The sequence below is a fragment of the Podarcis muralis genome, chromosome 3, assembly GCF_964188315.1.
Source record: "Podarcis muralis chromosome 3, rPodMur119.hap1.1, whole genome shotgun sequence".
Classification (NCBI taxonomy): Eukaryota; Metazoa; Chordata; class Lepidosauria; order Squamata; family Lacertidae; genus Podarcis; species Podarcis muralis.
Genome location: NC_135657.1, coordinates 86,738,730 through 86,760,975, shown reverse-complemented (window position 1 = coordinate 86,760,975; position 22,246 = coordinate 86,738,730). Strand labels below are relative to the sequence as shown.

Here is a 22,246-nt window from a genome sequence, read left to right as displayed (position 1 = left end):
AGGGAATTGGGAAGAACATTAAAAATGAAGTAGATACCATCTTGGATGGGTGAAATTGTCTCAAATACACAAATAAATAGATTGTGATTCCTCAGAGGTTATTTTACAGGCATTCAAAATATTACAGTTGTTCCTTTTGCTTGTCTACAGAGAGAAACAGTAACTCACCAAATCCTATATAGGCATATCACATTCTCTCTTCTTGTCTAGCGTCTCCCTTTAGTCTAATCTTATCTCACAAAGCACTGCACATTGAATATTAAAACTGAAAGCATTATGCTCCATGTTTCAATGGCACTGAAAAGGTTCTAGATTTTTGTGTGTATGTGTGTGTAGACTTAACATGCACTGCAAACGGGAAGGGTGAAAATTGACATGTAGGTGTTGTAAGACAACTATTTTTTTTTTATTTTACTACATAAATTGATTCACATAAGAACTTCAAATAAAATGTACCATAACAGTTACAGATAGGCACAGACACTGTGAATTCTATGTACGCTGTACGGACTGACAATGTTTATCATCCCCTCTATTTTTGACACCCAGGGTGTGAGTTGCTTTGCCTATGTGGAGATTCTGGCATGCAGATTAGTCATCTGACCTGAGTATGTGGTGAAAGACTAATCTTACCACCTAGTACTTTATGTAGCCAAAACGACCCTAGCATACACACAGAGAGGCGAGGGTTGGGGAAACCCCAAGCTTTGCAGAAGGACAAAAATATGGGGGTGGGGGGGACACCAACTAGCCTGAGGTTTGGGTGGGATGGAATAGACTTACTGGAATCCTGAACAGGAGCAATCAACACTGCAGTATTTTGTTGCAGGTCCCACTTGTATGAATATAAAAGCCACTTCCTAATATTCTGTAATACTCAAACATCATGGCCAGCAACAGACTTCAGAGAGCCCTGGCATGACTACGGTAATTGTCCGCTTGCCACAAATGGTCTCCCATCACCGCTGATCCTTCCCCACCCCTGCCAATACAGTGGTACCTCGGGTTACAGATGCTTGAGGTTACAGATGCTTCAGGTTACAGACTCCACTAACCCAGAAATAATACCTTGGGTTAAGAACTTTGCTTCAGGATGAGAACACAAATCATGCAGCGGCGGTGCAGTGGCAGCGGGAGGCCCCATTAGCTAATGTGGTACCTCAAGTTAAGAACAGTTAAGAACGGACCTCCAGAATGAATTAAGTTCTTAACCTGAGGTACCACTGTATTTATCTTTGCAGCAGCAGTGCTGTTGATTTTCCTCCTCTCATTCTTTATATATATATTTTTTACAAAATTGCCATTGCAATAATGGCAGCAGTTCTGGCAGCTTCTTGCTTTGGCACCTGGGCAAAGAGGAAGGACCAAGGAGATCCTTCATCTCAAAGATAGACATCCTGGGAGAGAAGACTAGGAAGATGCACAGGTGGCATCTGCCGCAGTGTCTATCAAGAAAGACCTTATAAAACTTTTGAAGATACCACTTAAAAGAGACAGGGCTGTATGCAACGCAGCCCAACTCCAAGTAGAGCAATTAAAATCAATATATTTAAATTAGTGATACTAACTATAAACTATCGATTTCAATGGGTCTTCTCTGAATATCACTTAGTTGGATGCAACAAACAAACCCGTTTTAAAAAGCTCAAGTCAAAATACGTCTTTCTCCACACTGTGCAGTAAAGATTAAGCTCAACCATTAACATGATTTACAAAACTTCATATTTAATTAAGCTTTTCGGGCCTGCATAGATACTTAAAATTTTAAGAGCAAATTTGCCATTTGAGCAAACTGAAGTGTTCGAAAAGGAAAGCTATATTGCTGCAGGTCATATAAAATAGTAGGTAAAAGATGTAAGTATGAACACTTTTATTTTTTTAATCACATTAGTGTTGTGTAATATGTGGCACAGTGTTAACAAATATTGAAATTCAAAACTGGGAGCAAAGCTTATATTTTTTAATAAGCCCATCTGTTATGAGGCAGATTTCACAAAGTTTGTTACTGTGAAGACTCAAATTAAACTGTTTCCCCTGGGTGGGGCAGCATTCCTGCAGCCCCAAGGGTAAAGAATATAGTCATAGCCACACTATATGTTTAAAGCACTCTGTCATGGCTTCCTCCAAAGAAACCTGGGAACTATAGTTTGTTAAGGGTGCTGGAAATTCTAGCTCTGTAAGGGGGTAAACTACAGTTCCCAGGATTCATTGCGGGAAGTCACAACCAGGTGATTTAAAAGTTCTTTAAATATATGGTGTGTGTCAGGGGGCTGCCATCAGAACAGGGAAGGGAAGCTGAGGGGCAGTTGGGTTACAGGGAACCTCCGAAAATCTTGCAAAGCAGTTCCTCTTCCTGTGGTGGGGAAAGCCACACCTCCAGTGGGGAAGAGAGAAAGGGACCAGAGGATGCTGCTGGGAGCCTCAGCACTGCTCCTAGCCAAGCCGGCCAGGAGGGAAGCACGCCTCTTCCGTTGCCCATCCTGTGCAGAGGTGTAAAACGCAAAGAAGGAAGTAAAAGGCTGAGGGTGACTAAGCTATTATGTTGGGGGAGGACCCGGAAACGACCACTCCTGGATTCTGCTAGCGATTGAGGCAGACATGAACTTGTGGTACTGCACTGTAAATAGTTTTGCACCAAAATAAAAACCTGTAAAAGACAGGTCGGAGCCCTGATGGGTTACTCACGAGCAACCACCATTGCCATCTGACAGTGTGGTTGTGGCCTAAGGGGGAGAAGGACAACATCCCCCCCCCCTCCACCAGGCTGATTGCTATTTTATTTTTGCAGGAACAATACCTAAGAAAAACATTTACTGTCATATCCATTCACTCTCCGTGTGCAAGTTATAGCTTAAGCTTTTTTTTTGTTGTTTTGTTTTGTTACCTGTCACAATAGAAATGACCCATTTTTTAAAACTTGGGCTTACTTTATGACTAATTTCTGAAGAACTATCCCCTAAATATTTTATTGCTGTCCCTTCCAAATATTAAAGTAGAGAGGGAGGGAGGCATCCATGATTCTTATGCAGATGTACATTTTTTACAAGTGAAATTTTTCTCTCTGCTTCATGAACTTTGGAGATAAAGTCCTCCTTTTAAAAACTTTTATTACCTTCTTTACATAGCCAAAGAGGCATTTAATGGAGGCCAATGTGATAATTACGTGTTCTGAATGTGCCCGCTTTTGTCCTAGTAAAGAAGGAGCCACTTCTTTTTCATAAAAAAAGCTGTACTAGGACATTGTTTGCAGTAGTCGTTCTCTATAATACTTATTGATCTAACATAATAGAAGAATTTAAATTGCACACAGAAACAAGATGGCTATAAAATAAAATTCAATTATCTGTAAAAACTGAGAAAGGGGGGAAGGATGCTGAATTTTAAAAAAAAATCACCTATACTGAAAGAATTTCACATTAGTAACATGTTCCCCTAAAAAAAAGCAATTTCCAAAGTAAAGTAAGATATACAATTGTTATGTGCCATTTCCTAAATGCACGGTTGTTCTTCTCTGCCAAAATAATTTTTGAATAGGGTACTTTAACGGTAGACTTTTAGCTAGTGAAATAAAACATTAATGTGGGTGAATATGCTGGACACAAAGCAATAAGACAGATCAGCTTGCTTTTGATAACATCTGTTATTTATATTTCTGAGGAGGGTGTCAAAGGTGACATTATATTATATTATTGCAGCTTTTGTTATGGGCCGGATTCAACTAAATAGTTGTGCTAGCAGCAGCCAGCGCAATTATTCCTGTTAGTGCAATGGGGCTTTTCCTACTCTCCTGTCCCCATGCTCCCCCATGTTTCCCCAAATTGGTCCTGGAGAATTGGGAGAAGCCCCAGAGCTGTACACATGTGGAGGGGAGAGATAAGATTCTTCCATCTGGGAAGCAGAAATGCAACATTTAAGTCCATCACTGCAACATTTAAGTCCACCCTCTATTACTGTTGATGTTGAGCAGACATAGTAACTGGAAACAATTGCCTAAGTAACATAGTAACTGGAAACCATTGCCATTGGTGGAACTGAAAGAAGGTGGAACGCAGAAAGGCAGGCTTACATGCGCGATGACCCAGAATGCAACCCCCGTGTAAATGGGGTGTTGCCTGCATAAGAAAAATAGTTCCTCATAGTTTCTGGACATTTTTCTGCATGCTCTGAGTTACCAAAATAAGACATCTCCAAGCCTGCATACTGCATTGGCCTGATTATAAGCTACACCTTTAAAATTCAAACCCAAATATAAGCCACTCCCTTAAAATTCCACAGGCACTCAGACCCATTCTGTTTTACCGTATGTATGTTTCAGCAGCAATATCATAAAGTGTGTCCTCCCTAAAAGAGGGCATGTGTTGCGGTGAGACCTGGAGACTGACCTCTTGGTTGTGGGTGCGTATATTGGACAGCCACAACACCTGATTGGTAGGTCCCTCGTTGCTGGGTTGAATCTGGCCAATAGGGTGCAGTCTAAACGGGTCAAGGGACCTATATATACCTATGCATGTGACCTAGAGCTTCCTCTTTCGGTTCGTACATCGGAAAACCCGCCCACCTCTCCCTAAATGTGGGGCATTTTGTGATTGACCTTGCTATGCCGTCGTGTGTCATCTGTCATTGGGACAGGGGCACGGCAGGAATTTTCCCAACATGGCTGATTGGCTGTTGCCATTTGGGTTTTGCCTGCCGCGTAGCAAATCGTCACAACTTGTAAGGTTGCGGATAGGCACTCGTTCATGTGATAGGGATGGGAGAACGGTCTCGCCATCCCTATGTGATGGATATTCTGTTAAAGGAATCCAGGGACTCAGCTTGGTTTGGTCAACCCCAGAGAGGTGGTTGTCCCCGTGCCTGAGTCCAAGAGAGCATCTGGGGAGTGAACAGAGTCAGTTCCTGGGCTTTTCACCTACCTCAGGTGTTCACCCTTGGCTGACCTATGCTGGAGTTCTGGGTCAGCGCTGCCTGCAAGGGTGCAGGAACTAGTCAAACCAGAGCCTATGCAACCACTCGCTTTCTGTAATCAATAAAGTTGTGGCCTAAATTCTGCCAAAAACCAAAACTAAAATTTGAGTCAAATGTGTGTTTATTTAGGGGGGAGGTCTCTGGGTCTGAACACGCAAAAGCCAATTTTTGTAACATTGCGAATTTAAGCCGCACTTCTCATGGTCGGAATTTGGAAAAAAAGTGAGGCTCATATTCAGGCAATATAGTATATACTGTACAGGTGTATACACTACTTTGGAAAGTTTGGGGAAACACAGAATAGGAAAGGCTTACGTTGGGTACTAGGGTGCAAGGGAACTTAAACAGATCCCATTAGGACTGTGCCTTCATTCTGAGACCAAAACTAAATGTTGGGGGGGGGGGGGCAGAAGCCCCAGGAAACTGGTGGCCAACCCCTCCTGAGAAACAACATGCCCTTTTCCAGAAACACAACCTTAAGTTTTCATATTTTTTTGTGTGTGAAACAGTAAGTATGACTTTTACAGCGGTTCTACATATTGTACATTTATGTGAAATTGCTTATTACTCATTCTCCATGGTTCAATGGGATTTAATGCTAGTGGCAATTCCCATAATACTTTCAAAATTTTGCTTCTTTGTGTATGTCATAGACATTGGCCATGCATGAAATATCTCATCTGTACCAAACACTGATGGATGGGTTTTCCTTTCATTTCTAATGAGCCATTGTAAAGTGCCTGCACCATTTTATATTTGTTTGTTTAAACTTCATATTTTACTAGGATTTCTCTAAAGATGTCACTGTGCTTTCAGAAAACCATTGAATCAAGGGCAAAAGAACAAACAAAATTGATTTTGTTATGACTCATCTGCAGCAGACATGTATTACAAAGGGTTTAGATTAGAAATAATGAGGTCACTAAGTTTCTTCTTCTTCTTCTTCTTCTTTTGGCACCTTCTCTTAGTTTTCTCTGCTTATACGTCCTGCAATTTCAACTTTTCTCAGCCACAAGTGGCATGGTGGGGCTGTACTGCTAACCTGACTGCAGTCCAACTGCAGCCCAGGGATGGAGACAGGGAGGGAATTGGTAGTGGTGAGGTTGGCATTGTGCAAATGCACTAGTGGAGCCAATCTGGCATCCCTGCCCCTCTTGGTTTTGGTATGCTATAGTGGCTCAGCTGGACAACAGTTAGGTGAATGGCACAACCCCACCATGCCCTCTGCAATGGCAGGTATCTCAGACCCAATGCATATCTTCCTAACATTGTGTAGCTGCAACCTGCATTTGCGACTCCAGTAAAATTTGAAAAATGGAGGCTGGATCACATGAATACTTCCCACACCACTGTCTCTCCACACTGGGCAATTGATGCTGGAATGCATTTGTTTGGATCAGGCCATTTCACACGGGAATTCACTAAAATCTAATTCATCCAGCACCCATGCAGGGAAATAACCAGACTTCAACTCAACATTATCCCAGCACTGTAATATCAGTCACTATTCCAAAGTGTCCTGCCACCAAACTAAGTAAGTCGTAAAAAATATAGTTCTTCTTGTAATTAAAGGTGGCATGACATTTTCTTCATTACTGAATCGAAATTTCCTTGTGGCTGTTTAATGAGATTCATTCTATTGTCCATAGGTAGAAAGCATGTCTGATTTTTCTTTCACAGAGAATTTAGCCTGTTGCTGTTACCACTACGTCAATAGCTTGCACAGGTGACCAGGGTGTTTGTCGTATTCATTCTAGGTTCTTCTACTCACTATCTTACATGTCTATGGATTTTGGTCTGGTCTTGGAGCCAGTTCAACCTATGTTAGCCTACAGACTTTGACTTTAGCTGGAGTAACACAAATAACAACTTATACTGCTGTTGCTAAAGACTGTTGGTAGGATCTGGTTCTTTATTAACTGTTAAACAACTTATTTTTTTCTAAATGACTATGGATGCATCTAGACTGTCACTACTTTTGGGTGGAGTCAAATCACATGCCAGCAAATTTAGATTGTGGAATTTCATATGGCAGGGCAAAAAGCCAAGAATCCAATTTAAGCTGTTAACAGATCTAAGAGAAAAGGGAGGCTTTGCCCTGCCAGACTTGAAATTATATTACGAGGCAGCATGCCTCTGCTGGCTAAAAGATTGGGTTAAGTTAGAAAATAATGAATTACTTGATCTAGAAGGCTTCGACAACCGGTTCGGTTGGCATGCGTACCTCTGGCATGAGAAAAGCAAAGTACATAAGGGATTTGAAAACCACATCTTCAGAGGTTCACTAATTGAAGTATGGGAAAGATATAAAAATCTATTAGAATTTAAAGTGCCACATTGGTTATCACCTTTAGAAGTGCTGAGTGTGAAGAAAATTAATATGAGAAACAAATGGGCAACATACAGCCAACTATTAGTTAAGGAAGGAGGGAAATAGAAAATGAAACCTTATGAACAGGTCAAAGAATATGTATATGATTGGCTACATTATCTTCAGATCAAAGAAATGTTTAGGAAGGACAGCAAGGAACTTGGCTATGCGGACAAAGACTCTACATTCCAAAGGGAGATCATAGAGAATGATGTGAAAATAATTTCTAAAATGTACAAGATATTGCTAGATTGGAATTTAAAAGACGAGGAGGTCAAATCGGTAATGATTCGTTGGGCTATGGACTTAGGACATAATATACAATTTGAGGACTGGGAGAAACTCTGGCAGGAAGGGCTAAACTTTACAGCATCCATGGCGGTAAAAGAAAATATCATGAAGATGTTTTACAGGTGGTATATAACACCTGTGAAATTATCGAAAATGTATAAGGTCTGCAAGAAATGCTGGAAGTGCAAAGATAAAGAGGGCACTTTCCACCATATGTGGTGGGAGTGCAGCAAAGTGAAAGATTTCTTGGGAAAAATATATACTGAACTAAAGAAAATTTTAAAGTATACGTTTAGAAAGAAACCAGAAATTTTTCTGCTAGGAATACTTGGGAATGAAATAAAAAAGAAGGACCGCAAATTTGTATATTATGCCGTAACAGCAGCAAGGGTGATATTAGCCCAGAAATGGAAACAACAGGAGATACCGACTGTGGACGAGTGGAGAACGAAGGTGTTAGATTATGCGGAGATGGATAAATTGACAGGAAAGATTAGATATATAAGAGATCAAAAGTATATTAAAGAATGGGGAAAATTCGTCGACTATCTGGAATATATAAGTGAGGGACAAATAACGCTAACGGGGTTTAAAGAAGTACTGTGAAAGACTAAGAATTATTGTCTAAAGGGAATAGTAAGAAAGAGTTATAAAAAAAGTCAATATAAATTAGGAAATGCGTAACTTAAACTATTACTACGAAGGATTTACGGATAAGCTGAAGGAAGTCTGGAAAGAGATGGTATCGTTAAATTTTGGATGTGATATTCTTATTTATTATGGTTATTTGTTTGTGTGTTATTATTGTCTGTCGTTTTTATTTTTCTTGGTTTTCTTTTTTTTCTTTGTTTGAAACAAGCTAATAATAAAAATTTATTTGAAAAAAAAATAGATTGTGGAATTTCAGTTGAATGGTGTGTCTTGAGCAACAAATCTGCTTCCTGAAAAGATCAGGTAGAAAGTCATAGGGGCATGCATCCCCAAACTCGGCCCTCCAGATGTTTTGGGACTACAACTCCCATCATCCCTAGCTAACAGGACCAGTAGTCAGTGATAATGAGAATTGTAGTCCCAAAACATCTGGAGAGCAGTGTTTGGGAATGCCTGTGATAGGGGAATGCACTGGAAAGTGTGGAATAGCATCTGACCTCCCTGTAAACAAATAGAATGAATGCTCATTAAGTAGCCAGGATCATCTAATCTCCATGCAAACCAACCAGGATGAATGCTGAATAAACAGGTCATCATAGTCATCCATGAATGGATGGCACCCTTTTCCGTGAGTGCACATTCTCCTTCTGTGAGTGCAAGCAGATAAGCTGATCCCACCCTATGGGGATTGAAAGCCATAGATTTCTGTTTCATCCATCTTAGTGATTTAATATGCTTTGTTTATGTTTAAGTGGTCTCTTGCTTGTGTTTGTCACTCCAACTGCCACTACGCCCAAGTTACGGTTAAAGGGTTGGCTTGAGAGAAGCGCAAGTTAAGCATGGCTGCAGCTTTGCATACGTAATGCCTTGAGTTGGTCATCTCCCTTGCAAATTAGTGTGCCTAAACCATGCATCTCTGTAAACGACTGGATTTTTTTCCACATCGGTATGGAGCTGGAAAAAGCAAATTGGAATATAAATGTTAATTTAGATGCTGAGTTCAGCTTGCCTTCTGCTACTACTGGCAAGGCTATAAACTGCTGTTGCCTTACTGCTTTCGACTGCACCTTCCCCAGCAGCAGTCAACAGTTTCAGCCACAGATGGAGAATCTGTATAGTGCTTACTGGTCCCAGATGCCAGGCTCTGGAACACTTCTTGCTAGCAGCATCTGGCTGTTTCCCTGGCAATCTATCAGCACTTCATGTCCAGCTCTTCCTCGGGTTTTGTGCTGAGCTGCTTCTCAGACCATTTTATAGTTTGGCTGTTAAACTTCTGTCTGGCCTTAAGTTATGCCCATGGTGGAAATGGAAGGTGGAGGGAGGGATGAGGATGAAACTTCATTATATCGGTAGCAAGATAATGAGAACATCCATATTGTAGGCAGGGAGCTGGGCACGGCTGTTAGTTGCCCAAATGCAGAAGAATACAATGATAAGTGGAAGGTTCCAGGACCCTGCTGTTTGCCTTTATCTGTTCATCTTGAAATTTGGGGAGGGTGCTTCATCATATATCTTGTTTATGCTTGAGTTCCTGTTCCTAAAACATCAGAAAGCTTACATACTCTGCAGTGGTAATAATTTAGTTAAAACAGTGAGCATGTATCAGTAGAAATATTACAATCACCCCATCAAGTAACTGAAATTTTCCTTTACTGCCTCACCAAAACATTTTTATTCATTTTTACCTGCGGCGTTACAAACATGAAATCAAGGGTAGGCAGATCCACAGATAAGGATGCACAAAGATCACTGTATGACCAAACTGCAGATTCAGACCTGTTTCTTCATAAATGGCTCAGAGGTGGAGTTAAGCATTACAGTTCTCCTTCAGGTCAGACCCAGCCCAGTCCACAGTTGATGCCATGGTGTGACTCTATCCCTGCAGTGTGGGATGTGGAGCGCATTAACAAATAACGGTGGAACACACCAATCTGTCTCTGCAAACATCAAGTAGCCTCCCTCCCCCTCAGTAATATTTCTCTTCAGAGAAGGGCAAATGAGTCACCGTTTTAATGGCAAGAGAAAAATTTGAATTTGATGCTGATTGTAAGGTAAAAAGGTAAAGGTACCCCTGCCCGTACGGGCCAGTCTTGACAGACTCTAGGGTTGTGCGCCCATCTCACTCTATAGGCCGGGGGCCAGCGCTGTCCGAAGACACTTCCGGGTCACGTGGCCAGCGTGACAAGCTGCATCTGGTGAGCCAGCGCAGCACATGGAAACGCCGTTTACCTTCCCGCTAGTAAGTGGTCCCTATTTATCTACTTGCACCCGGGGGTGCTTTCAAACTGCTAGGTTGGCAGGCGCTGGGACCGAGCAGCGGGAGCGCACCCGCCGCGGGGATTCGAACCGCCGACCTTTCGATCGGCAAGCCCTAGGCGCTGAGGCTTTTACCCACAGCGCCACCCGCGTCCCATAATGCTGATTGTATCGTAAGTTAATTGTTTAATATATGACTTCACACAGGTTGGGTGGCTGGGCAAACTTCCACACATTTCAAAAGATCCCTTCTACCCCACAAATCACCATCCTAAAATCATTCAAAAATTTCACCAACATTCGACCAAATAAAAAGTGCAGTATGTCCAACTCACTTTTCATTTTCAATTTGTAATGGACTGTTGCGTCCTTGTACAAATTCAGCACAACTTGCAAATACTGCATACCACATTTTGCATACCTCGTAACATGCATCAGCTCTCTAGTTTTGCCTGCTCTGAACAAAGATTGTGGCTTCCCCATCCAAGCAAAATGAGACATATTAAATAACTGCTATATTGCTGCTTGCCCAGAGAGCTTACTTTTGTTGATTCTTCACTTGTTTCTCAGAACAGAGGTATTTTTACATAAAAACCCCAGTGAAACATAAAACTCAGAAAAACCTGCTATCAAAACATGGCAAACATTATTCAAGCCAATGTTTCCGTTTATATCTGCCAATAAAGCAGAATAGGTACCCCTAGTATCTTGCATGAAGAACTAGTAATGTTAAAAAGGCCCTGTTTTATTCCCCATCAGGTGGAGGAGCCAAGGAAATGGTCGCTGTGGTGAGCAGAGGTTGAGCATATTTGCTGCCAGAATTGGAAAAGCACATTTAAATATTTGTATAGCTGCCTCTCGTAAGTTACCTATAGGTCCCTATTGGATGCAGGTGGTTGAGAACTCAATAATACGAAGCTACAAAAGTACAGATGCAAACAATGCGGCTTATATCATCATCTGAACAATCACTACCTTTCAGAATTAGTTTCCCATACATTATGCACAGCTGCCAAAATCCGGCAGAATCTGAAAACACACAATAATTTTTGACATCATTTCCCTGTGTGCAATATATTATTGTATTCTTCAGTTATTTCCTGTGGGTGACATCCCATGATAGCCATACTCAGAGTAGACACACAATTAAAAACAACGGACTTAAGTCACCCTCTGAATGGATTAGATAAAATAGCAAAATTATTTTGCAATTAGATAGGGCTGCGCACTGAGGCCCAAACTGAACAGGACCAGTTGTGGGGGACTGGATATCACTTGTGCTGGGTTGAAATAGTCTCAGATTGCTGCCCATCAGGCTGCGAGGTCCAGAGCAATCTGAGGTTGTCAGGGGACAGGGAGTCAGACATGAAGGAGAGCCAAGCATCAGACAGGAAAAAGAACACAATATGCAAAAAAAGAGACCTACATTACCAACTGTGTCTTTCTGGGAGAAGCTGGATGGGTGGAGTGCCTTTGGATGTGGAGTGTGGGCTTTCCCACTTGACCTTTCCTACCCGTCCTCTGCCTCCTAAAGCAGCACTACACTGGTAAGCAGAGAATTTGATCCTGCACAGCGTAGGTTTCTGTTTCTTTATGAGGGACTTCCTTGAAGGGAAGATACTCGTAAACGAGCAGTACCCTGCAGAACTGAACCCTCTTACTCCCAGTTGGGGTATGAGAATAAGAGGTGCCTCCTCCTTCCTCACTGTATACCTAAATTTGGGTTTTAAATAGGGTTTTTTTAAAAAAAAACACAACTCTAGTTAAACAATAGCTGGGCATTTTGAACCTACTCTTTATCTGAAAAGGCTCCCAGAGTGGCTTGCATACAAGTAATTCAAACAGGACAGTTCCTTCCTGCAGGGTTATAATCAAAAACAGGTGTGTGGAACCTCTTGCCTTCAGGCCTAACTAGCTGATAATGAGTTCCCAATTTAGCCTGCTAGCCTGTTTTCCACAAGCCATGCCCACCAGCCCACACCTGCAATCATATGGTGTGGCACAGGTAGAGACACAGCTGCCAATACACAATGAGGAGCCAGCCTCAAAGTAGACTTCTGCTTGGCAAGGGAGGCTTGCTATCACTGCTAAGTTGCATGACCAAACCCTATGCAGAGACTCTCTGCAGAAAGCAGGTGTGGAGTCAGTTGCCTAACAACTGATAGGCAGCAATGTCAGGTCTGAATTGGCTTGGGTTCTCTTTTTTAGTGATTGCTATGCCAAAAAGGGAAAAAGAAACGGCCAGCTAATGCAATAGCTGTTTCAAGTGACAGGTGATTGGGTCTCTGCCCCCTTATCCAAGTAGCCTGATGAAGTTGGGGGGCACTCAGGATCCAGTCTACCAGCTGGATCCAGTTCCCCACCCCCTGACCTAAAAAGACATGTCACAATGTACTGGAATCTGTTCTTGCTACCCTGTTCCCGATACATCATGGGAGAGATACACTAATTTTCTCCCTTCTTTCTATATGGAGGCCACTGGAAATTTCCAGAACGTGCTTTATGCTCAGGCATTCCTGCAGACCAGTGTTTTGCAGTCTTGGGTCTCCAAGTTTGCCTTTGGACTACAATTCCCATCATCCTTGACCACTTGTCTTGCTAGCTAAGGATGATGGGAGTTGTAGTCCAAAAACAGCTGGAGACCCAAGTCTAGGAAACACTGCTCCAGACCAGACTCTGCCAGTAGCATTTACAACTAAATGCCTGGAAAAGGTTAAGAACCTTAGCTTTTCTTCAAGCCCGCACTGAGGAAGTGGTTCTGTTGCCTCCATGAAAACAAGCCATTTCATAGTTGTATGCACAGTCACACACTTTTTATGCTCTAATGTAATAAAACCCATTGACATTCCTAGGAGGCGGAGTCAATTTCTGTAATTGGCATTGAAATAATCCTTGAACTCACTATTGGACTCATGATGAGATTTATTTCATATCAGATAAACCAATCTTGTAGAGGGAATAATAAATCTTATGCATTTAAAGCCGGCCACACACTCAAATGGGAAAGGGGGGGGGACTTTTCATCAGCAAACCAAACAACTTGTGATAGATGGGCAATTAAATAAATAAGGACGATTCGAGTTAGCTTATTAAATCTTACAAAGCTTTTGCATTCAGCCTTACTCCAAAATGTGCAGTCAAGTAGTCCGTGATGACCTTTCCCTGCCAGCAGGATCATTTCATGTCAGCACCGACAGAATGAGAGGAATGAAAGATTCGCTCTTGGAATGCTTTTGAATCCTTTCGTTCTGACACTGAAAAGCTTGGCACAAAAAGACCTACAACTGCTTATCAAAGAGCTGTAAACAAATACAGAAGCTTTTAGGACTGTGGGTTGGTGTGATCATCTGCAACACCACAAAGATGAAGCCAAAAGCATTGCTTTTAAAACCTTGGAATGGACAGAGGAATCCAGTTGCATCCCCCTTAGAGAAGAAACCATATGAAAGGAAACTGAAAGAGCAAGGATACCAAAACACCTCATTTGTATTGATTAGTAGAAAGCATTCAGAGATGGTACAATAAATGGCCTTTTTGTTTGTCCGTAGGAGCAAAAAGAAAAAGAAAAAAAGATTATGGTATTAAATCATTAGGAGGACACTTTAACACATTTGCACTGCTTTCTCCCTTACAGCACTGCAAGAGTTACACCCCATAGCATAAGCTTTGGGACATGCATAAGGATCACAACCAGGTGAGCATTTCCCACTTGACTGGCATCCTCATTTAAGGCAGCAAAATATATCAACACATCTGACAAGTTGTGTGATCACTGAATGTAACAACCACAAACCCTCTCCAGAGTTAAATATGCATAAACTAAAAAAAATTGCACTTAAATCTGTTTTGTTATTGTGCTCAGTGGCACCAAGTAATAGAATACATTTAAGTAACACCATTTGTGTGATTAGTATATTTAAGGAAAGAAAACAGTGAAACTGATGGCAACAATGATGAATGCTCAGGAGGTTATTAGTTGTCTAAAGTAGTGTTATTTTACATTATCATGAGGGTGGGGGGATGATTAGCTTAATATTGAGTTAGGAAGATGTTTCATTAAGACATACGTGCACACCTATTCCAGCTATAATTCAAGCACTCCAAGACTGGATTTTTGAACTGGTTGTGCTGATCGCACATTTTGAGGATGTGGAGAGTGGGTTTTGTTGCACACACTAAAATCCTACCAAACATTGCTAAGCTAGAAAGCGGGCAGAGGGAGACAGAATCCAGTTTCTTACTTCTCCTGCCAAAGAACCAATGATCAGGGGTTTAGGTTTTTAAAAAGAACTACGTAAGTGGGAAAGAATTCATCCGTCAATTTCGGTTTCTCATTTTTCCAATCTTAAATTCAGTTTGCAATGGTTTTTTTTTAAGTGCTTATTAACATCTGCCAACATATCAGTACACATTTCTCATACTAAATATGCTTTTGTATGCAAGCTTGCTTAATAGATACACTTTTTCAAACCATTTCTTCCCTATCTCTATCCATTAACACATCTCTCTTTCCTCAACTGGAGAGACCAACTCCATATTCTGCTCATAACTGTGAATGCAGTTCCCCCGTTCAGCTTAGATATGCATGCTGAAGCCTGCATGCCACTTAGTGTCTTGACAATTGGGAGAAATGTCCAGACTTGCACACTTACCTGCAACACACTGTCTCTTGATCTTCTTCAACAGATGTGCCTTGGAAAAACATGGATCTCCCTAACCCCCACCCTCACAATGCCACTGCTCCAGTTTATATCACAAGCTGTTTGCTATGCAGCAATTTTCAAATCCAGCAAATGTATACAAAAAAAAAGTCATCACTGGAACATCCAAATCATTTGATGGTAGAGAAGATGCTCCTTACCGGAAGTCATTGAAGAGATCAATGCAAGTGCCATTATTCTTACAAGGTGCAGAGTCACACTCATTGGATTCAGAGTCACAAAATGGTCCTTCCCAGCCAAGGAGGCAGACACACTGGTAGCCCTGAAAGGAAGTAGGGGGAAAACACATTAATTAACTCCTTGTCAATATCTCAATGTTGACTGAATTAACAATATAACTGTTGGGGTCCTTATTGCATTTTAGTTCCATTAATCATGGGAAAATGTTGAACCCCAGTATCCACAGGACTGATGCAAAACTGGAAAATATTATATGATTATTAATAATATTTGACCAAACAACAGCACAGGACCTATTCATGAGCTGCCACAGTGGCACAGGAATCATGACAGCAATGTCTAAGGCTGGGATTTTCTAATAGTTTTGGTGTTGAGCTTATCTGCACAGATTCTGCCCAGATCCAATCCAATCTCATTCCTTGATCGCAACAAAAAGCAAGGCCCCCCCTCCCAACTGGAACCACCAAATTCCATGTATAAATCCATTTAAATGAGATGCTTCTTCCATCCCTAGTAATGTATGAAAGGCTGATCCCACATGGAAAGGACAACTGTGTCTTTCTCACCCCATGGCTGAAGGTCCTATACAATTAGTCCCATTCATGGTATCACATCAGAAACACAAAAATGCAGAACTATGAGTTGGTGTTGCAGTCTTGGCTGAAATACCCAAAACCACTGTATGAAAAATGAAAACAAAGAGATGTAGTCTGTACCAGTAACGGAAGTAACTCCAAAACCGTTAGAGAAGACCTGTCTTCTCCTGTATAAAAATGGAGCTGAGCTATTTTTCCCTTTTGCTCTAATTCTAACACTTTCAGCAAGAAGAAAAGTTGGGGCGAAATATGACTGTCCACTAGAAAATGTAGCCAAATAATTCTGCTTTAAATTGTTTGCCAATTTGAGTTTTGGTTAAAAGCATCTGAATTGCTGCTCTCAAAATAGGCAGTGGGCTAGAATTGAACTTTCTCAAAACTCCACTTCTTGGAATAAAAGATCTTTTATGTAGCAATAATCTATCATGCTTTGTATCTGTCATGTTGAACAGCCCTTTTAAATGGAAAAGAACAAAATGTGCAAGTCCTGATTATAGAGGAAAGAACTCCAACTCTGTATGAGATTGTTAAATGGTATGGACCAGTTAATCAAGTAGAGGCAATTGCTGTAAAACTCTGAAATAAAGATAGAACATTCAGACTCACAGACGTATCTAAAGAGATTGATTTTAGAGATCTTGTGCTCATCCTTTATTAAGAACTGTGAAGGTCTTTGTAAAGAGGTAGTATATGTTTTTAACAGCTTTCTGCTCTCTGTCGTATAGGGGAAATAAAGCAATGCTTTTTGTTAGTATTGATTCATAAACAAGGAGGTCAATAGGACAAGCTAGATGTACTTATATAGACTTGCACAACAAAGTGGTCTGAATTTTCTCTGGATTTTACTAAATCACGATTTCTCCATATAAAAAAATCCCTCCATATAAAAAACTGCATGTTATAGGGAAGGGTTATGGCCCTGAAATCTAGATTTCCAAGATTACGATTGTATGTGCATGTTTATTTTTGTATGGAGGGGACATGAATTCCAATGAAGGGGAACAAGCCTGTATTGTTTAGTGAGAACTAGTGAATAGAGTAACTGAAACTAGATTTTGCTTGTATCTATGCAAACATTAGGAGCTAAGTACCATCTGTGGCATATAATATGTAATGGTGTTTTCACACAAGCAAGTCCTCATTCAATATTGGCACATGGGAGTAATAAACTGGCATGTGTGTCTGAATCTTATTCATCCTTAGTCCTTATGGAATAGAAATGTTAAATCCCTCAAGAAATCACAAATGTGTCAAGGTTTACAAACTCATCTTCTCACATTTCACAACGCCATACCTATCACAACAGAAACTTGCAAAACACTGAACCTTGTGCATCCTCACCACAACCTTTGACTCCTAACAGGACCACCGCACTCCTCCCAAAACCCTTAAGCACTTGTATGGCCTGGCAGACATACTATACACACAGACATGCCTGTCACAGGAATTCCAACATCTTTTCATCACTTATGTAAAGAGATGCACCACTGCACGTTCCATTCTAGAAGCCTGACTTTCTTTTGCAGGAGCAGCAAAATAGGGGGGGGGGGGAGTCCAGAGAATGTCTGCCTCTGCTCCAAAGAACAGAGCTAGACATGTCTGTCCTCATTGTGCTGAGAGACACAGAGGGAGAAACCTGGGTCTTTGCAGTGAAGCAAAGACTCAAAGACAACCTCACAGGATGTGACACTTTGGACTAGTATTTTCGGAATACAGGTACCGTCACCCCTGGCCACTGGTCTTCCTAGCTGGGATGATGGGAGTTGTACCTGTAAAAGCATCCAGTACTTATAAGTGCTGCAGACATGCAGAAGAGTCACACTAACCCTGATACTCACTGTTACCTAGCATGCAGACAGTTGGGAAAAAGTGCCTCTGCAGTCGTGCATCCAGGCCAAATAGAATAATTGAATGTGCTTTCTGTTTTGAAACTGTGAGCAAATAAACAAAGGAAGATAATAATGCCCTACTATTCACTGCAAACTTCAATACACTTATAACAATATGTGGTCCAACAAATCAGCATTTTTTAATATTCTTAAAGGAGCAAGATAATTGCTGTGAGCAGCAGGTGGGGGGGAAATAAAGCCAAGTTATTTTGCCAAGTATATAGCCTTTACTGAGCAAGATGCCCAGTGCAGTAATTTTGCAATTATAAGAACAGCAGTTCTTTACTTCATATTGAAGAAAAAGTGTTAATCTGCAGTAGAAAAGGTCAAACTGAGAGCAATTTGAAGAGGTGTGGGCACACAGACACATACACCCAGAGAGAGAGAGAGAGAGAGAGAGAGAGAGAGAGAGAGAGAGAGAGAGATATGATGGCACAGGGACACCTGTGTATCTTCATCTAATTAAGTGTTTGAGCATTTAGGAAAGCTTTATTTTCCAAGCACTGGCATCCCTCTTACTCTTACCACATTGCAGACATAAGATTCATCATTTCTGAAGTCTCAGACTATGTTATGCTACTGGAGAATAGCTGTGGAACATCTGGCAAACAAACAGAGCAATGTACAAAGCATCCATCACAGGCAACAAGTGGTCTGCATCCCAATTATGCAAAATCTTCAAATTAATCCTTTGCAAGTGTGGTTGGAGCATGGTTTTAGCACTAAACTACTAAGGGCTTCAGTTCTACATGATATATCCAGCATTATATAAACTAGGAGGACTTGTGCAGAACCCAGGTGCTGATCCTTAAAATAAATTGAACACTGTTCTGTGATCCAAAGTGCTGTGAACACATAAGGCATGTTCAGGTTCCCTATTACTGCTGCTGGTCTTTTCTGAGCCTTCTTGAAGAAGCAAGTATGGGAAGGACCTGCAGAATAATAGCCAATGAAGCACAGGGAGCTGCAAGCAAGAAGAAAAAGGACCAGGCTGTGCCTCAATGCAGGCTCTGAAGTGTTCTTTAGGCAGGTACATGACAATGCTTTTGAACTAGGACCATGCACCGGATTCAGCCAAGGCCCAACTATTAGGACAAATGAGGCATATTTGGTGGGACTCGGGAATTGGACCAACGCCACAGATTGCTCCTGGATGGGTTTGATGGCTCGGAGTGATCAGAGGGTGGGGCATCTGAGGTGGGCACTTGGCAGGAAAACCATGAGAAGAGGCAAACAGTTATCCTGACCACCAGCTGTGTTTTCCTGGAAGTAGGTAGCAGCCCGCTGCCTGACTATGCTGCCTGCCTGAGGCTCATCTTTGAAACAGCACCATGCAGCATCAATGGCTCCATAAGAGAAGACATTAGCAAAGGAGCACCCCACAGAATTGACCCCACCTGCTCTCATTTGGGAGTGGGAGAGAAAGAGATGCAATGTCACCTTCCCCTATCCCCTCCCAGCTGTATGTTTAATTAGGTTTTGTTTTTAAAAAACCTATTTAAACATTAGCTCTGCCCCCAACTAATTCAGGATCAGATCCCAGGTAGGGTGGATGGTCCCCACATTGGCCCAGGACAAGTTGACCTTATTAGGGACCAGTAGATTGGGACTGTGAGACAGATGTAGGGCTGCGCACAACCTTATTTCACACATCTAGAATCCCTTGGATCCAGGCAGATGTTATACCTCTCTCTCTCTGTGTATGTAAGAGTGTTATATATATATCATATTAAATACTCAGCATCATACTCAGTTTGCAACATTGGCCAATTTGTGGTGTGTCATAATTCCAATGGGCGTGCCTAAGATGCACATTGCTTTCAGCAATATTCAAAGCCTCGAACTTGATAAAGTGATTGAAAAGGTCACGTTCAAACCCCATTATTTCCATCACTTAAGACAGCTGACACTGAAATCAATACATTCTGAAATGAGTTAAAATACCAGGAGGCCTCATCATTTCCATTTCAAAGTCGTAACAAGAAACTTCGTTCAGAAATTCACGCTGTCAAAAACGTGATATACAGAATAATACATATTAGTAGTGAATTATGCAACTATTATTCTTATTTTAACCACTGCATACCTAACAAAAACAGTTTGGAATGACAATTGAAGTGATTGACATTAGAGAACCTTAAAAAAGTTTCTTGTAGGAGGCATCCCCAGATATCTTGAAAATTTGAAAGGCTTGGCTTGGGACTAGTGGTTTCTGCCAAGGAAGAGTGAAAGCTTACAGCTTACTCTATATTGCATTGCACTTGTGGCAGTGAAGCCTCAGGCATCTACTGACCATGGATGCTGTAAGGCAGTGTTCCCCAACCTTGAGCCTCCAGCTGTTTTTGGACTACAACTCCCATCATCCCTCGCTAGCAAGACCAGTGGTCAAGGATGATGGGAATTGTAGTCCAAAAACAGCTGGAGGCCCAAGGTTGGGGAACACTGCTGTAAGGCACAGAGTCTTGGCTCTTTTGCACAAGATCCCATATCTCCTGCCCTTTCTCTTCTTTTTTAAACTAAAGAAAAACCCACATATTTTGCTTTCCTGGTGGCTTTTTCTCTGAAAACTGGCGCCCAAATTTGCACCTCTAAACATAAAGTAGCATATTCAAATTTATATACCAATTTGTGCCACAGGCCTGCACCCCAAGTCTTTTAAAGACCTAGTAATGCCTCTGCTACTGACTGAGCTTAAGTGATAGCACAGAATGTTCATAGCCATTCCAACTGTCAGGCAACAAAGGTGTCATCAGCAAGTCAGTCAAATATATTTGCCAGAAACTACTGGCCATCACAAAAAAAAAGAAGGTCTCATCAGATCTGCAGTGTAGGCCACTTCAGTTGGGGAAGTGAAAGTTGTCAGTTTAGCTAGGATTAAAACCTTACACAGGTTCTAACAGCATCATTTTGTGGGGTTGTCTGAGGACTGGGAAGGAGCTACGGATATCAGGGACAGACAGCTTGTTAATGCTGGAAGTCTAAACCCATGAAGAGTTGCAAAGGAAGGGAATTCTGATAGTTGTGGCTGGCTGGCTTCTGCTCACACCAAGTGTATGCAACCAATTTAGTTTGTTTTTAAATGCTGTGTATCTATGACTCATGTAAATGTATTGCCTTTGCTTTTATGACCCCCGAGGATAGCCTTTAAATACGTACTTGCTGAAATGCATAGGGCTATTTTGAAAATAGTTTGTATTTTTTCAGTAACTTGTGCTCTTCTTTTAACACCATGGCATGGTGTTTGGGCAAAGCTAAGGGGGTAAAGGCAGCCAAGAAACAGTGGAATGCCTGAAATTTCACACAATGGTTTGAACAAACCAGCAACTTATTTGGCTGTAGGCTTCTACTGTACAGATGAATATTCTTCACCTTCACTGTCAGAATATGAAGCTTCAGTCAATACACTTTCCTCTTATTTCCATGGCATGCATTATTTAAGATGACTGCTCCATGAACACAAGCTCTTTTGTTTCATTTTTGGTTCACGTAAAGGCTAATTGATCATATCTAAGGATGCCCTAAAAACTCAAGGAATTGAACATTGCAGCACAGATTGAGCCAACATTCTTATCTCCAGTTTATCTCATCAATTCTACACTGTCCGAAGGATGTAATGCTTTGCAAAGCGGCACTGGAACATCAGCCAGCACACCAAAATCGTACACACTTATTTATCGCATCAGTCTCATGAGCACTCAAAAGTTATAGGGATAAAATGTATGCACTTAAATAGAAATGGGGGCATAGGTGGAACAATGTGTAGTCATTTTATTCGGCTGACATTACACATTTAGACCACTGAACTTCCAAATACATTGAATTTCACATGTAATCAGTTTGCTGCTGAATGCTGTAGAACTGCATATTGATGAATGTTGCATGCTGAAAGTATTATGTGAGTGGGGCAGGATAATTCACACAGGACTGAGTAGTAGAATTGGATAATTCACATGACTGGGTAGTTGTAATATTCTCTCCTACCTTTCCAAGGTATTATGCAATGAAAAATGCACCCTGCCATATAGCCTTGACGCAATGATCTAAAACCAATTCCTAGCTGACGGATATCCCTGCATTTGGAACACTTGCTGTAACATGATGAGGCAGAAATGATGAAATAAATGCTAGTCTCTACTGAACAGGCAGGCTAACATCTTATGTGGCCTCTGACACCTCCTGCAGAAGCCCCATTTGGCATCACCTGAGGAGTGTCTTTCTTCCTATTTGTTTCCTCCTTCAAATGAGTTCTAAACTTTATGTAGGGTTCATAACAATTAGAAAGGATGAAAACAGACTTTTTAAAAAAACCTCCCCCTCCCAATGTTT

General features: G+C 41.3%; 1 protein-coding gene across 1 annotated transcript in view; it reads right to left on the bottom strand.

The window, feature by feature from the left end:
- Positions 1–22,246, bottom strand: part of LOC114593851 (protein eyes shut homolog) — a 466,323-nt gene that overhangs the window by 397,090 nt on the left and 46,987 nt on the right. Inside the window, exon 7 of the mRNA XM_028722673.2 lies at positions 15,396–15,517. Within this exon, the coding sequence (XP_028578506.2) occupies positions 15,396–15,517 (122 nt within the window). The remainder of the gene's footprint in view (positions 1–15,395; positions 15,518–22,246) is intronic.